This window comes from Acomys russatus, chromosome 24, assembly GCF_903995435.1.
Source record: "Acomys russatus chromosome 24, mAcoRus1.1, whole genome shotgun sequence".
Taxonomy (NCBI): domain Eukaryota; kingdom Metazoa; phylum Chordata; class Mammalia; order Rodentia; family Muridae; genus Acomys; species Acomys russatus.
In genome coordinates this window covers 10,086,520-10,103,162 of record NC_067160.1, presented here as the reverse complement: position 1 = coordinate 10,103,162, position 16,643 = coordinate 10,086,520, and the positions used below count along the sequence as shown (strand labels likewise).

Genomic DNA, 16,643 nt, shown 5'->3' with positions numbered 1-16,643 from the left:
ATTAATCCAATAAGCAACAGGCATTAAGCGAGTCATTTGGTACATGCGGAGAGAGAAAGAAAACAACAAAACGTTGCTGTCAATTTGAACTGACAGAGTGTCTCAGAGGTGTGAGCTGTGGGGCCAAATGTGCATTTAGAATTATTGAAATATGTTGGCAATGAGACTATAAGCAAAAGGCTGGCTCAAGGCACATAATGGCATAATTTACAATCCCAGCTGTAGAATCTGTCATCTTTCCTGTCCACAGCATTACACATGCTGCAGATAAATAATTTGTAATGGGAGAAAACTTCCAAGTGTATTTATTTGCTTCTGAATTCTACAGTTCCCTGGGACTCCAGCAAATTTGGATGCTTTTCATAGAGCATATACAATTTTTAGGTATACATTAAGTTTCAGATATAACCCACTGTCTCTGTAGGTCTACATTGATACCAAAACACGTTTATTCTTGTAAAACTTAGTAACTACCTAAGTGTCTAATCGTAGGAAATGCCACTGCCTACCATGCAGCTAAGCCGTGTTGATAAGGAGTTGGCTACATGTAGTCATGGCCAGAGGGTAAAGTGAACATATGGAGTGGAAACCATGCACCTGGGAAGCAATTTTTTTAAAAAAGTACATAGGGCCAGGCATGGTAGTGCATTCCTTTAATCCCACCACTCTTGGAGGCAAAGGCAGGCAGAGCTCTGTGAGTTCAAAGCCAGCCTAGTCTACAAAGTGAGTCCAAGACAGCCAAGGCTACACAGAGAAACCCTGTCTCCAAAAACAAAACAAAACAAAATAAAAAAGGCATAGGAGGAAAAGCTAGAAAGAATGACACACTGGTAACATAGAATAAATTAAAAAAAAATACTTTACACTCTTTTTTATATTCCAAATATAACAGTATTTTTATTGAAAAACAAGGATACTTGCCCAGAATTTGGGTTTTGCATTAATTTTCTCACTTCTTTTCAGCTAGCTTTACCTTATACCCAAAGGGTTTGATCCAAAGGAACTACTTTTTTTGTTTTGTTTTGGTTTGGTTTGGTTTGGTTTTTGGTTTTTTGAGACAGAGTTTCTCTGTGTAGCCTTGGCTATCCTGGACTCACCTTGTAGACCAGGCTGGCCTCGAACTCACAGGGATCCACCTGCCTCTGCCTCCTGAGTGCTGGGATTACAGGCATGCACCACCACGCCTGCCCCTAGAACTGCTTTTATTAATGTGTTAAACGTTGGTATATTCGAGGACAGGAGGCAAGGGGCTCGGTATTCTCTGTGGGGTCTTCCACACAGACCAGACTCACTAAGTGCAGACAATCCCTGTCTGGCTTCTCAGTGAAGAACTGTTGGCGTGGTACAGTGCTGGCTCCACAGTGCTTCTCCCTGCTGGCCTTGACCCCTGTGTTCGACACTCTTCCAGGAAGTCCTCCATAGTTTCTCTTGCTCAGTGGCTGGCACCGGTGGCTGGACTCCGCCTCCTTTTTCCTTGCTCTGTCCCTGTTTGCTCTCTGTGAGCATAGTCCCTATACTCTTTCTTACCATCTTCTGGGATCTTTCATATTATTATTACTCCAATTGCCATTGCTCTCTCAAAATATCTCTGTTCTTCAGTATTTTCCATTCTCATGGTACCATTAAAGAATCTGGTGCTGGGCCAGGCCTGGGCACACTCTGCCCGGCATTCATGCACTTGGCCACAGCGCATTTCACAAGCAGACTGATGACCGAGGCAAAAGGAGGACCCAGCTGAGGACGATGGCTAAAACGGGCTGATGCATGCCTGGTTACTGGCTTGAGTTTACCAGGGTGATGGCGACTTGTTTCCACTTCCTTTGGGTGGTATAGTGAGTCTTGTATCTACCACTGCACATGTATTGTCAAAGTCATTTCTTTCCAGTATTTGCTCCGAATTCCATGTAGGTGATGCCTGTTCGAAATAGAAGCAGGATTTAGTCTTCCAGGTTTGTTACAACTTTGAAATTTTGGACTAGTGAAATGCCTTGAGGTATTTAATAGCGGATTCCAAGCTTGTTTTCTTTGGCACAGAGTCAACATACTGGCAACCAATTGTAACTATTCACCATGTAAATTAGCACAGATTCTCAAGGGCTAATATCCAAAATATATAAGGAACTCAAGAAATTAAATACCACCAAACCAAATAATCCAATTAAAAAAAAAATGGGATACAGAGATAACCAGAGAATTCTCAACAGAGGAACATTGAATGGTGGAAGAACACCTAAAGAAATGCTCAATGTCCTTAGTTATCATGGAGATGCAAATCAAAACAACTCTGAGATTCCATCTTACACCTACCAGAATGGCTAAGATCAAACTGACAGCACAAGCTGGCGAGGATGTGGAGAAAGGGGAACACTCCTCCATTGCTGGTTGGAGTGCAAACTAGTACGACCACTTTGGATTCTTGATCTTAAGTATTAACAATAATTTCAGAAATTTTATTTTCAAAGTTTTAAAAACTTAAAAGAAAAAAGGAACAGAATTATGAACATTTGTTATCTTCACTTCAGTAAAGAACACACGTAAGATTTTTCTTCTGTCGCCATGGTACCAGCTTGCCACCATCAGAGGTTTAACACTAAGAAAATTAAAGATGTGGGTTTAAAACATCTCTCTCTAGGCTATCCCAATAAAGGTCAAAATAAGCTTCACGTAATGAGAAAACACCGTGATTGGTTTTCTGTGAGGCAGCCAATGCCTCTGGTTGGCTCTTAGAAATCTGGAAAGCTCCTATTTGCCAAAATGTAAATACCAGAAAACCCTCAGATCCAGAATTGTTCGACACTCCTGGAGGTATGCAGTTCTTCTTTAGAATGGTGACCCAGAAGCACTGTGCAAGCCTTTGGCTTGGCGTTTTAGTCAAATTTGAAGTGCGCTTCAGAGGTTACCAACTACAACTGCTGTACTTTGCAACTGAAGGCATCACAGCCCATAGCCAGGACACAGTAGCACAAATCTGTAATCCCAGGTACTCAGAAGACTGAGGCAGGAGGATTCTGAGTTTTAAGGTAGCATGGGTCATATAGTGAGGCCGTATCTCAAAAGAGAAAATGAGGAGAGCGGGGGAATGCAGGCCTTCCAATAGCTTACGTACCTTGTACCTTCCCCACTTAGTCTTAAAGTCAAGAGAACCTCATCTTCCCACAATTTCCCCCATTCCATGCCCAAGAAGGGAAAAGGTTATCTTCACACTAAAACAAAACTCTTTTAGCTCATTTCCTACTGATATTAATGCTTAAGGATTTCCTGTATGTCTTTACACATGTCTGTAGGCAGGATCACATTTCATGGAAGTTGGCTAAGGTGGAGTTTAAGCGAGCTCTTAATATTTTTAGCTACCCAGAGCAGCTGCCCAGCTTTCCTGTAAGTGGAAGTCCTCTCCCTGAGGAAGAGTGGTTCTTACCCTTTGACCTCATGGAGGTTGTTGCTTCACGAACATTATTCTAGGGGCATCTTAAAAACAGCGGATGGTTGAGATTTGTGTGAAAACCCCAGGTCAAGGCTGATTCTGCCAGTCAGCCCCTCATGTGCTTTACCAAAGCCTCCTCCACTTACTTGTGGCAAAGTAGACTTGACCCAAATATTTCAATAACTGTATACTTACGGGCAAAGGAAATAACCAAACGAATGAGTAAGCTAGCCACAAAGGATAAGCTTGGAGCAACCATGTTTTTCCAAATTCTTAAGTAAGATTTTTGCTTCTATTAAAAATGGTCTGAGAGGCTGGAGAGATAGCTCAGTGGTTAAGAGCACTGGTTGCTCTTCCAGAGGTCCTGAGTTCAACTCCCAGCAACCACATGGTGGCTCACAGCCATCTATAATGAGATCTGATGCCCTCTTCTGGTGGGCAGGCATATATGAAAATAGAGTACTCATGTACAAAAATAAATAAAAAATTTCCAAAAATGACCTGAGCATTTTTTTGCCAGATGACGAGATATTAGAATTCTTCCTTTGAGGTGCATGGTTTACTTCCACACATCTCTTTCCTCATATGTCCACGATTTCTTAGGTTACCAGACATTTCCTCCTCCTCTTGTACTGCTGTTGGGTTAGTAGCCACCTTCCTCCTGTACTTGTCACACCAGATCCAATGTGTTGCCTGTCATATCATACAAACTAGTTCTGAAGGTTTTAAACAAAACCCAGCTGATGCCCCTTAGTAAGCCCTGGCATATACTGTCTACTCTCATAACAAGGAATTGCCCAGACTTGCACAGGCCCTGCCTGCACACAGGTGTTCTGTTGGAAGTTTGATAAAAGGCCAGGGAGCTGGTCCATGGAAATGGACCACGTTCCCACACACCAGTGTGACGAGCAGAAGGCTCCCCTTGCACTGTGCACAGGGACCCTGTGAGGGGCACATTTCTGTGAAGCTGTTCTGTTCTGTTTGTGTACCATACGCACTTGCCTCATGTGCTAGACTATGTAAACAGTGTTTTTACTGATGCTAATTTCTGGTGTGTTCCACGTGCCATGATGGAGTGACTCTGAGACTTGGTTTGCCATTGGACTTCTGTTCCTATTGTGGTTGTCTGCATCCTTACTGCTCAGCAGAAGCCGCTAAAGTTGCTTTTGTTAGCTCTACTGTTCTGCCAAGAGGATTAATTGTGAGCTCCTGAAGAAATAAAAAACAGGCACTTTAATCAGACTGGAAGATAATTCTGTACAGTAAGCCAGTTCATTAATTATCCTGAGTATTTTCTGAGATGATGACCTGTCTTTGAAATGAGTCCTAAACTTTAGAGAGTAGGACAAAAGAAAAATATGAAGGAATCAGGAACTTTCATCCCAGGTTCCACAAGGTAATATATATGTGGTGGTAGACTGGTCTTGGATGTAATGGGTCTTTCTCTAAGGAGGAGAGAGATCCATACATCATTTTTATGAAGCCCATTAAGTATTTCGGTTCACCAACCTACTTAAGTAGTAGTCTTATATTACAAAAAAATTAATGTCATAACTCTGAGCCATTTATTTCCTTCTTAACTGATATGGCCCAGCACTTGGTAAGAGTCACAGAGTCAGAGCTAGCATCTCAGAATCTGTTGTCTCAAGTTGTCCCTTGTATTTGTTGGTCACGCTTGCTTATTAACCTGCAGTTACAATTGCAGTTTTTGTTACTTTAAGGCACTGAACCAGAATGCTGATCTCAGGAGTCGGCTGAACAGAATACACTCAGAGTCTATCATTTGTGATCAGGTTGTCAGTGTTAATATTATCCCTAGTCCTGATGAGGTAAGCCGCATTGAGAGTGGGTATAGAATACGTATTTTATAGCATCTACATTGCTGCATATTTTTGCCTGCTTTAAACAGTTGTTTTCCATTAATGATATTCTCTCCATAAATATTTGTGTTACAGACAGCTCAGTAGTCTTTGAAGTAAAAGGTGTAGGTGAACTTGACATCACTTATTCTTGGTGATAGATGTCTCTTTTCATTTATATTTAATTTATAATCTATTACTGCTTGTTCATTTTCTGCATCTGTCTCGTTCCGTGTTTAACATGTTCATTATCACCAAATGTCTAATGAAATGTTGAAAAAAAAAAAGTTTTAGCTCAGACATTAAGTAAAAATTGCTTAAAGGTTTCTTTGGAAGAAGTTATCCGCAGAGAGAAGCTACCTGTTCCTGCTAAAACAGGCTAGAGCGCTTCACGATGGCTCGGACAGTCAAAAGCAAACAGGGAGTGGAAGTGTAGCTCAGTGGTAGGCTGCTTGCCTGACTAATGGAGGCCCTGGGTGTAGCTAACAGGTATCAGGTGAACGTTCACTGCGTGCTGGGTGATGCACTAACCGTTGTTCACGGTTTGTTGTCAGGAATCACTTTTTTTTTTTTTCAGGAATCACTTTTAACAACCTGTTTCAGTACTATTTTTTTTATATTGAAGAAATTGGCACGAAAATAGAAAAACATTAAGAATGTAGGCCAAAATGTACATAAGCTTTTATAAAATTACTGTTTTATGGTCATGAGAAGTTAAAGCTTTGTACATGGCAATGCATCTAACAAAATGAGGGTTTAAACCAATACTAATGTCATATTTGCATAAAAGTTATATGTGTTACTATAAATTTTACTATAAGTCAGACTCAAATGTTCAGCTTGAAGTATTCCAAGGTATCTTACCTTTGGCTTAAGTTGCCCACCCCTTACCATTCATCTTTTGTGTCCCTCTGAACTCTGAGCACAATTACATCCACTCAATTGTTCAGAATCCAGGGGACTGGGGTTCAAATACCAGCACCCACATAGCAGCTCACAACTGCCTATAACCCCAAGATCTGACACTCTGACATAGACATACAGGCAGGTAAAACACCAATGCACATAAAATAAAAGCAAATAAACTTTTTAAAAATTAAAAAAAAAAAAAGCCAGATGTGGTGGCACATGCCTTTAATTCCAGTACTGGGGAGGCAGAGGCAAGCGGATCACTGTGTGTTTGAGGCCAGCCTGGGCTACAAAGTGAGTCTAGGACAGCCGGAGCTACACAAAGAAACCCTGTCTCGAAAAACCAAATAAATAAATAATTTAGAGCCAGCAAGGCGACTCAGCAAGTCAAGGTACTTGCCACCAAGCCCAATGACCTGAGTTCAGTCCCTGGGGAACCACAGAGTGGAAGGGAAAGCAGACTGCTGCAAGTTGTCCTTTGACCTTCCTGACACACACATTTATGTGTCTGTCCCAATATGTACACCCAAGAAATAACTAATTTCTTTTCTAAAAAGTTCGTATCCTAGGGTATAGACTTGAAATCAAGCTGTAATGTCACCACTTTTCAGTTCTGCCATTTGGAGTTTCTAGATACATTAGACAGAACTGTACATAGTAGCAAGCAAAACCTTGTCACTGGTATTAACAGTTTGGAATTCTCTAGAAATTTAATTGATTTGCAGGAATGACAATGCTAATAAGAGGGAAAACATGATTCTGTCATACACTTCTCTTCCCTGTAGCCTGGTGAGCAGATCCATGTCAACCTCCCTCTGTCACAGCAAGTGGCCAATGAGAGCCGCCTCTCCATGTCAGAATCTGTGTCAGAGTTCTTCGATGCCCAAGAGGTGCTCTTGTCTGCAAGTTCATCAGAGAATGAGGTAAGGTTCCCGGGTGTGTCCGTCTCATCTGCTTGCAATTGTGAGTTTGGGTGAATCCCATCAGACCGGGACTCTGGACTGTTGTATGTGTTTCTGTCACAAGAAAATGCTCACATTATAGGAAAGCTGAAGTGTATAAGCCGTGGAGCTTCCCATTCCCTGGGCACTTGACAGCACTTCTGGGATGAAACTCAGGGCTCTTAACTTGAATGAGTAGTGGGAAATAATCAAACATTTATATGTGTTCCAAAGTAACCAAATCAATGGTAACAGTTCATTTCAGGGGCCATTTGGCACTATAGGATGGATGGGAGAAATAGAAAACCAACAATAGTTCTACAAGAAAAATCTGATCATGTCCCAAAACCCCGAATAACAATTTAGCTATCACACAAAAAAATGCTAGTATCTGATTACTGTACTCAGGAATAGCCTCGTGTTCCTTTTTGTTCTAGATCCTTCCAGCAGCCAAAGGAGTGATTCCTGGAGTTATCTGTTTGCTAAAGACATCGTATTGTCCCTTGTTGTAACAAAGAGAAGTAGTCTTTTACACGGCCCACACTGGAAAGAACTGGACTGCGTACCTGTCCCTGTGCCTTGTACTTTTAGAGGTTTTCAGAAGTAGCTGCTTTTACTCATCTTTTCCCTTTACCACAATACTCAGGAACAGGCCGAGAAATAAACTCAAATGATAGACACCGTGATGTTCTCAGAGTTGTCCCTCCTCCTCAGTTACCGTGTGGCTCCTGGCTCAGTCTAAGCTGCTTCAGCCTCTTGTGGGTCCTCATGATGAGAACGCCCTAGGAGGCAGCTCAGACCTTTACACTAACACACTTGGCAAGCTCAGCTAGCGAGTCAAGCATAGGTGTGTGAGTCCCAGTAACAACAGATGCAGGGTGCCTGCAGGTTGCGTGTTCTGTACTACAGCCGCCGCTGGAGACAGGACCTCTACACTTGGCATCCATGCAGCTGGAGCAGCCCCACATTCCATTCCTTCCTTGGAAGCCCCCCTTCAGGGAAGCCCGTGGTAGCTGACCTGCCTGCAGCTTAGTGTTGCTATCCTCCTCTCTCCCCACTCCCCTAGCCTTTTGTACGCCTTATTTATCCTCACTCCCAACACAGTGCGTTTTAGTCTAGTTCACGTGTTCTTTGTGTGTGGCCACCTCTAGAACGCAATTCCATGAAGGCTCTTTCAGGCCATTCATCCACAATTATTCTAAGAGCTCACATCAGAATTTTCCTCACTGGGGATGTGATATCTACCAGTGCATTTACTTAATGAGTCCTCAGCTCCTTTTCAGTAAATTGTCTACTAAATGCTACATCATTTTTTAAAGATGGCCTACTTCTTTCCAGAATGATCTACCAGCCTAGTGTGTGTGCCCAAACTTGTGTCTGCAAGGACGTGCCAAATCGCATTTAGAAAAGAAGGCCCTGAACTATTTTGAGAGAAATCAGAAACCAAAGGAATGGCATACTTTTAAGTCTGGGTGTTTCCTTAGCAAACACGAACAATAAACAAGCTTTGACTATACACTCGATTATGGTAGGCACTTGTCTCCTTGTCTGTTATTGAGTGAGATGAGATTTTTTTAGATCAGTGGTTTCTCAGCTTGTGGCTGTGATGCCTTTGGGGGTGAACCATCCTTTAACGGGTCACATATCACTTGTCCTGCATATCAGATATTTACATTATGGATTTATAATAGTAGCCAAGTAAGAGTTATGCAGTAAGAGTGAAAATAATGTTGCGGGTAGGGGGTTCGCCACAACATGAGGAATTGTATTAAAGGGTTGCAGCATTAGGGCGGTTGAGAGCCACTGTTGTAGAGAAACTGGGTGGAAGAGAATCGTTTGCCTTTTTTCTCTACAAGCTAAAGAACTCACTTCACTGAGCCCAGTGGTGTTCCTTCCAGTTCTCTTGCAGCCAGTGAGAACTGTGAAGACCAAGTGGAGGGGGAAAACAGGAGTCAGAAAAATATTTTCTAATTAATTTACCTTGTTTATAGACCTCATGTGCTAAAGCAAAACTCCATTACTCTAACCCATGTGTGCAGTCTCTGTCAGGGTATCATGTAAAATATCTCAGCTCCAGAAACACATATGTGAACTCTTTTCAACCCTAAGTTTTATTCTCTCTCTCTCTCTCTCTCTCTCTCTGTGTGTGTGTGTGTGTGTGTGTGTGTGTGTGTGTGTGTGTCTGTGTGTGTGAATTAAAATAAATAATTTTAGCACTATTGGCTTTCAAGCCCAGGGCCCTGTGCATGCTTGGAAACTCTCTCCTTCTTAGCTGTGCCCTTGGCCCTAATAGTTTTTTTTTTAATTATTATATTCAAATTTAAATTTTTCAAAAGCAAAATGTTGAAATAAAGTTAAAAAGTAACTTGCAAACTAGGGAAAATTCAGTGTATATGGTGATGGAAATTTGTTGAAAGATAAACAAGTTTACGAAGAGTTTACCCAAATGCTGTGTTGGAAGCCCCTGCGTGCTGGCCTACTCACGTATGCCATCAGTACACACTGAAGTGCTGTCATGCCAAATCCAGATAAAGAGCTTCATCTGTTGTAAGGGAAATGTGTCCAGAACACGGCAGAACTAAAGAGCCAGACATAGAGAGTGTAACTGTAATCCCAGCACTTGGGAAGCACAGGTAGGAGGCTCACTACGAGTGGTGCAGCTTATTCTACATACTGAGCCCAGGCTAGGCAGACCTCGGCTCAAATCACCAAGCCAAAACCAATGGCCAAACACATACAAGGTGACCTTCTTTGTTGGTAGTCAGGGTACATACAGTGTGTGTTTACACTGGCATTATAAGATGGTAGGGGGCTGATGCCTATCTGAAGGAGCCTTTATTTTGATGATGCCTATCTGAACTAACCTTTATGTGATGGCATTGCAGGTGACTTTCAAATTTTGTTTGCCCTCATCTCCTTGCTAATGTTTTTACTGTAGGAATGTTTTGGTTTTGTGCTCAGAAAAAAAAAGCTGCTGTTTGCACTTTGAGGACACTAAAGCGTGTCATTTTCTTGCCTGCAGTGGAGACCTTGGTTTCCCAATTTTTTAAAAAAAAATACTTTTATTTAATTTTAATTTATGTGCATTGGTGTGAGGGTGTCAGATCTTAGAGTTACAGACAGTTGTGAGCTGCCATGTGGGTGCTAGGAATTGAACCCGGGACCTTTGGAAGAGCAAACAGTGCTCTTAACCACTGAGCCGACTCTCCAGCCCTGGTTTCCCAATTCTTAACTGTTCTAGTGGCCTTTCTTAGCTTTTCTAATTCCCTGAACATCACTATCTTAGTTGGGGTTTTATTGCTGTGAAGAGACACCATGACTCCAGCAGCTTTATAGGGAAAACTGGGGGCTGGCTTTCAGTTTCAGAGGTTTAGTCCATCATCATCATGGTGGGAAGTGTGGCAGCGTGCAGACAGACATGGCGCTGGGGAGGGAGCCCCGAGAGTTCTGCATCTTGGTCTACAGGCAGCAGAATGGAAACTGTGTCCCACAGTGGGCATTGCTTGAAGACAGGAGACCTCAAAGGCCACCTCCACAGTGACACACTTCCTCCAACAAGGCCACGCCTACTCCACAAGGCCACACCTCCTAATAGTGCCACTCCCTATGGGCCAAGGGTTCACACGCAAGTCTATGGAGGCCATTCCTAGTCAAACCCACCACAATCACATTGTTCCTTAATTTTATTTTGCTCTCAGTCTGGGTTTCTTTTTAGTTTAGTTTGTTTTTGCAGTATTTGGGGTTGAACCTAGGGCTTACACATGCTAGGCAGGCAGTCTGTCCCTCAGCCTTCTCCCTACCAACGCTGGTTTTGTTGTTGCTCCATTTTCCTTCTCACGTAGAGAATGACTTAGTGTTCAATTTCTCCTCATAAGCTGTCAGATTCTACCAGGGTGTCTTACCTCGATCTGTGTAGCATCTTCACATCTCCCCTCCCTAAAGAAAGCTGCAAGCATCTTCTGGAAAACTAAGTCTGACTCCATGGAGACTCGCTTGCAATTTGTTGAATTTGAATGAACTTTGACCTGGTCATGAAAAACCTCTCATCACCGCCATGCCCACTTCCTGTTTCCCCGAGCTCAGCCGCAGCCACTCTTAACATCCCAGCAGTCCTTGGGGCAATGTTTCCTGATGGTTCTTGCCTTTGCCTCGCCTTCTTCCTTTGCTTCTCCCTCTCAGAATGCCTGGGCACCTCCTATTCTCTCTCTGATGCCTCCCTCAGCCTCTGCTTAGTAACTCTGCTCTGGGAAGCCTATCTGAAATCCTGGGTACAGTCACAGGCCTGCCTTTATGTATGTGTGACTGTGTTTTCCTGAATTAAGCATCCTGGCCTCCTCGGCTTCCCACCTTAGCTAAATTGAGGAGCTCTTTTGTTGTTGTTGTTGTTGTTTGGTTTTTTGAGACAGGGTTTCTTTGTGTATCCCTGGCTGTCCTGGAACTCGCTTTGTAGACCAGGCTGGCCTTGAACTCACAGAGATCCACCTAAGGATCTACTTCAAAACAGCAGTTCCTCCCTCGCATCCTGTAGAAGACACTCAGGTATTCCTTGAGCATATGCCCAGTATATTTTTCGCTGAGACATCTGCTTATCGTTTGAACCATAGCTTCTTACATTTAACCATTTGGCGATGTGAACTTTCAAGGCAAGCATCCTAAGAAGCCTCTTACCACCGCTCGGTCCTTCCTCCCTCCCTTAGGCTTCTGATGATGAGTCCTACATCAGTGATGTCAGTGATAACATATCTGAAGACAACACCAGCGTCGCGGACAATATCTCTCGGCAAAGTAGGTATCATTTGAGCGTCCAGGTTGTTCTCCCTACGTACCATATTACAACCCAGGCGACTTAACAGCCAGTCATTCCTTTCTTCTGCTCACCGGCTGTTCAGTTAGTTATCCATAGCCTGTCTTTTGCATAAGCTGTGAAGGTGTGGGGCTGTAAAATCTGTTGGGTGTTTCAATCGCTTCCCCTTGGCCGGACAAGGGAAGAAGACAAACTCGGGCCTGATGCAAGTTGATGAGCTGGGGTAGGTGGATAGGGGGCTCCCCTTTTCCAGGGGGGAGAGAGGGTGGGCCTGGGAGGAGAGGAGGGAGGGGGCTATGACAGGGATGCAAAGTGAATAAATAAATTAATTAATTAATAATTAATAAATTTTTAAAATCTGTTGGGTATGTGGTTAAGTAGAGAAGGTTTACCTGTTGTTCAGCCCCAAATGTCAGATCCCTCTTATTAAAATGCACACGTGCGCGTGCGCACGCACACACACACACACACACACACTTGACTTCTCCTTAATTAATATTTGAGTATACTTAAAACTTTGGTCAGGATCCTACTCTGGGGTTTTTAGCATTTTGTTCTCAACTTCATATAATAGAGAAGGAAGCGATGCTACTGTGCTTTTTTTTCCTCTCCCAGTCCTGAACGGGGAGCTCACAGGAGGCGCTTTCCGCAACGGCCGCCGCACGTGCCTGCCTGCTCCCTGCCCCGACACCAGTAACATCAACCTGTGGAATATCTTGAGGAACAACATTGGCAAAGACCTGTCGAAGGTCTCCATGCCTGTGGAGCTCAATGAGCCTCTCAACACGCTGCAGCACCTCTGTGAGGAGATGGAATACAGCGAGCTCCTGGACAAGGCTTCAGAGACCGGCGACCCCTACGAGAGGATGGTAAGGAGGGCGGGGCTGTAGCCACTGTGGGAACAGCTTTGCTGTGTATATAACACTCTCACTGCACAGGCATGGGGGAGGGCAAGGGAGGGAATGTGGTCTGTGTGCACAATGAAGCAAGGTCAGAAAGTTCTAGGTTCTCTTGTTAGAAGGTACACATGTGAATTTTTCATGGCCTGTTCTCCTGGGGTGCTCACCCCTAGGCATTGCTACATGGAGTTAGTTTACAAACTTGTTGGGCTACGGTCACAGCTATCCTGAGCTGCAGATTGCATACACCTGCTGGCCTAGCGTGTTCCCTAAGGTTTGTCAAAGATATCCTACTCCTTAGAGGTTGACACGTGCGGGGCCTTGCTGTGCCGGCTAGTCTTGAGTGCCAGGAGAGCCATCTGTTCAAGAGCATAGTTCCAAGAAAGCAATTTTCTGTTGGTACTTTGTCCTCTACTCCATAAGGCTGGGAGACTTAACCTCCGCTCCAACCACCACCACCAGCCACACCTACCTGCCTATGGGGCTAAGAGTGCGCCCATGACATGGCTTACAAAGTGCCTTCCGGAACCTTTGGACTCTGTTATTCAGGAAATTGGGTGGACACATACATAATGAAGAGCACTTGACTTCAACTGCCGACAGTTCTCATAGGAGTAGTTTAGCCTATCCCTACCTGTGTATTAGTGAAGACTCAAATAATTGGAAATACAAATGGCGCCACATAAGTGCCCCCTCAACATGGAGTGTACAGAGTCTACAGGAGCCATGATAAGCAGACCGGAAGTGGCCTCTCCTGTATTGTGCTCCTTTCTTGATGTCCTCACAGGTTCTGGTTGCTGCATTCGCAGTCTCAGGGTATTGCTCCACCTACTTCAGAGCAGGAAGCAAGCCATTCAATCCAGTCCTGGGGGAGACCTACGAGTGCATAAGAGAAGATAAGGGATTTCGGTTCTTCTCAGAGCAAGTAAGTGAGGTTCCGTCCTACGTAAGAGGACAGCTTGGTGATGAGAGAGGCCTTGGCAACTGTAGGGCACGCCATCTTACCGAGTAGCAGAAAACTGCATCATTGTCCCCTCTTAGTGGGTGGGAGTTCTCTGTGTGTGATGATTAATACTAGTGACTTCCTAATCATCTTGAGACAAATATACTATTAGAAAAGGAAGCTCTAGTTCTTGTTTGGGAGAGGGATGATTTTCATTTAAAAAGAATTGTCATTGGTGGCCTCGCCTATGCCTGTGATCCCAGCACATGCAACTTGGATGGGGACAGCAGGGTCAGGATCAAGGCCAATCTTAGCTATGCAGCAAGTGTGGAGCCAGCCCAAGCTACAGGAGACCCTGTCTCAAAACAAAAACAGAAACATCATTTATAGAGGTTGGAATACTGCCATGATTGCTACCTTTTTTTTTTTTTTTATAATTACCAGGTTAGCCATCATCCACCTATTTCTGCCTGTCACTGTGAATCAAAGAACTTTGTGTTTTGGCAAGGTTTGTATCAGCTACCATTGGACGTGAAGCGTATCCGCCTATGGGAAATGGCTAGCTACTGAAAGTACACTGTGCTTAGTTTGATTGCTGCCCCGGGAACTCAGAGACTATTAGTAAATGTTTGGTAGGGATCAACTTGAGAAATGAAAACATGCAGTTTATTATGAAGCTGTTGTCTTGGATATGAGACGCTGTGCCATTGAAGTCCGCACTCCACCCATCACACGTCAGAGCCCCACACTGCCTGTAATCAGCCCAAGATGCCCACGAGCGTGGGTACCAACCTAGATGAACAACACTCAGAAAAATGATCTATACATGTGTACAATGGTTTTCTTTTATTCCCCGAGGAATGTAACAATAACAACCATTTACATAGGATGATTCTGTGTTGGTTCTTACAGGTAGCCCAAAGAGAATTTCAAGTCTGTGAGAACAATGCATCTTTTTATATGCAAATATCTTGCATGTTTTATATAGGGCATTTGAGCATCTGCAAATTGTAGTGTAACATATAGATAAAGTTTCAAAAGCTCCTTAGGAAATAAGAACTTACTTGCTGAGCCGACTAATAAGTGTGAAATAGTTCTTTGTGTGCGGACGCTGCTCCGCTGCCCACAAGAAGCACTGCCTTACCTTGAGAGCGCACAGTGACAGAGGACTGTCCATGTACTCTATGGCAAAGTAAGAAAGTGAAGTCATTCTTGGTTATAACCAAAAGTCAGGAGTTTTATGAAGACAGCCCTGATTTTTTTCTTAGTTTATCCAAAGGGACCAGGTGGTTAATACAGATTTGCAGGTAGATCTGAGTCTCCATGTGGAAAACATAAAGCCATCATGTGAGAGGAAGTGCTGGGCCTCGGGCTATGTGGTAGCCAGTGCCGAGAGATGGTCTCAGTTCATCCTGCGTGTTCATCAGTCTTCTCCGTCTGTATGTAAAGATTTCTTACATTTACCCTTTAACTTCTGCTGTTCTCCTGAGACACATAACTCCTTCATAGAGGGAGAGATGTGTTATAAGTCAGGGCTCTTACCATACTGCAGTTCTTTTTACATATATTTTACATATATACATATGTATATGCATACACACACACACACACACACACACACACACACACACACATCTATTTTCACCATTTAGTCAAAACAACACTGATTGTTATCTGGGGATTAAAGAGCCTTGGCGTCTGTGCTCATGTGCGTACGTGAGGACCTCCAGGTGCAGATTCTATCCCAGGCTTCTCTGTTTTGTTAAATGGAAACAAACAGGGAGCATGGTTATGGAGGAACACATAATAAACCTGGGAAGAGTCACAGCATTTCCACCGTCTCTTTTCACAAGGATCTTGACGTCTGTCCTTGTGATGTTTAAATACACAGTACAGAATCAATTGTCCTTGCAGAAATGCTTTGTAAAATATAATAGCAGTATTAGTTTCCACAGAACCGATCAGACATGGAACGCTGAGTTTCTGTCCTCTCGCTATCTCGTTTAGATATCAGATGGAAAAATAAGTTCTGGGGGAAGTCAATGGAGATCCTGCCGGTCGGAACCCTGAATGTTACGCTCCCAAAGTAGGTTGCTCTCCGCCCTGCCGCTCAGGCTTCTTAGCTGCTCTTGCAGCCCATGCGGGTATGCTGGAAGGTTCTAAGGGTCCATTTCCCTGCATGCCCAAGGTCTCTGCTACCTTCCACACAGGTTTCTGTATGGACTCCTACAAAGACAAATAACCTTTGCACATGTACCACAGCTTCCCGCTTCTCTCCTGGAATCCCTCCTTTGATCAGCCCAAAGCAGCCACCTGTCGGGTTAATCTACAACTCTAACGTGTTAATCTATACGTGTATTAGCGAGCTCTCCCTTTATCCATTTCCTTTCTGTACTGCTTATAATTCCACTTTTATATCTATCTTTCATAGATTAAGAATCTATTTTAAGTTTCTGAGTTATTTGTCAAAAACTAATGATGAAATCCTTTTATGGTTGTATTCTATTTTAAAATACATTTTAGAAGACATGGGCCATAAGTATTTTTAAATTATTTGTATTGAGAGCAAAGGTATGAATTTGTTGATGTTTGCCTGTTTGGTTGAATTTGGGTTTTACTTATTGCATGGTGGGATATGCTGGGGTGGGGAGCAAAAGAGATGACTTGGTATATAAAAACACTTCACAAACACAAGGACCTGAGTTCGAGTCCCCAGAAGCCATGTAAAGGCTGGATACACTTAGCATGAGTGTCTGTAACCCCAGTGCTGCTGTGGGAAGATGGGGAGACAGGAGACTCCTCAGAAGCTCTCAGGCCACCTGGCCTGCAGTATGCAGCAGAGAGCCAACAGAGTGACTGTGTCCCCA

At 43.5% G+C, this 16,643-nt stretch overlaps 1 protein-coding gene across 6 annotated transcripts in view; it reads left to right on the top strand.

Annotated features, from left to right (window-relative positions):
- The window catches only part of Osbpl6 (oxysterol binding protein like 6), a 71,673-nt gene that overhangs the window by 46,483 nt on the left and 8,547 nt on the right, over positions 1–16,643 (top strand). For 5 of the 6 annotated variants that reach the window (XM_051166177.1, XM_051166181.1, XM_051166180.1 and 2 more), the window contains 7 exons: positions 5,143–5,250; positions 6,975–7,112; positions 11,828–11,915; positions 12,550–12,803; positions 13,621–13,758; positions 14,221–14,284; positions 15,784–15,862. In XM_051166177.1, coding sequence (XP_051022134.1) covers positions 5,143–5,250; positions 6,975–7,112; positions 11,828–11,915; positions 12,550–12,803; positions 13,621–13,758; positions 14,221–14,284; positions 15,784–15,862 — 869 coding nt within the window. The remainder of the gene's footprint in view (positions 1–5,142; positions 5,251–6,974; positions 7,113–11,827; positions 11,916–12,549; positions 12,804–13,620; positions 13,759–14,220; positions 14,285–15,783; positions 15,863–16,643) is intronic. The other variant, XM_051166182.1, reaches the window with a different exon arrangement.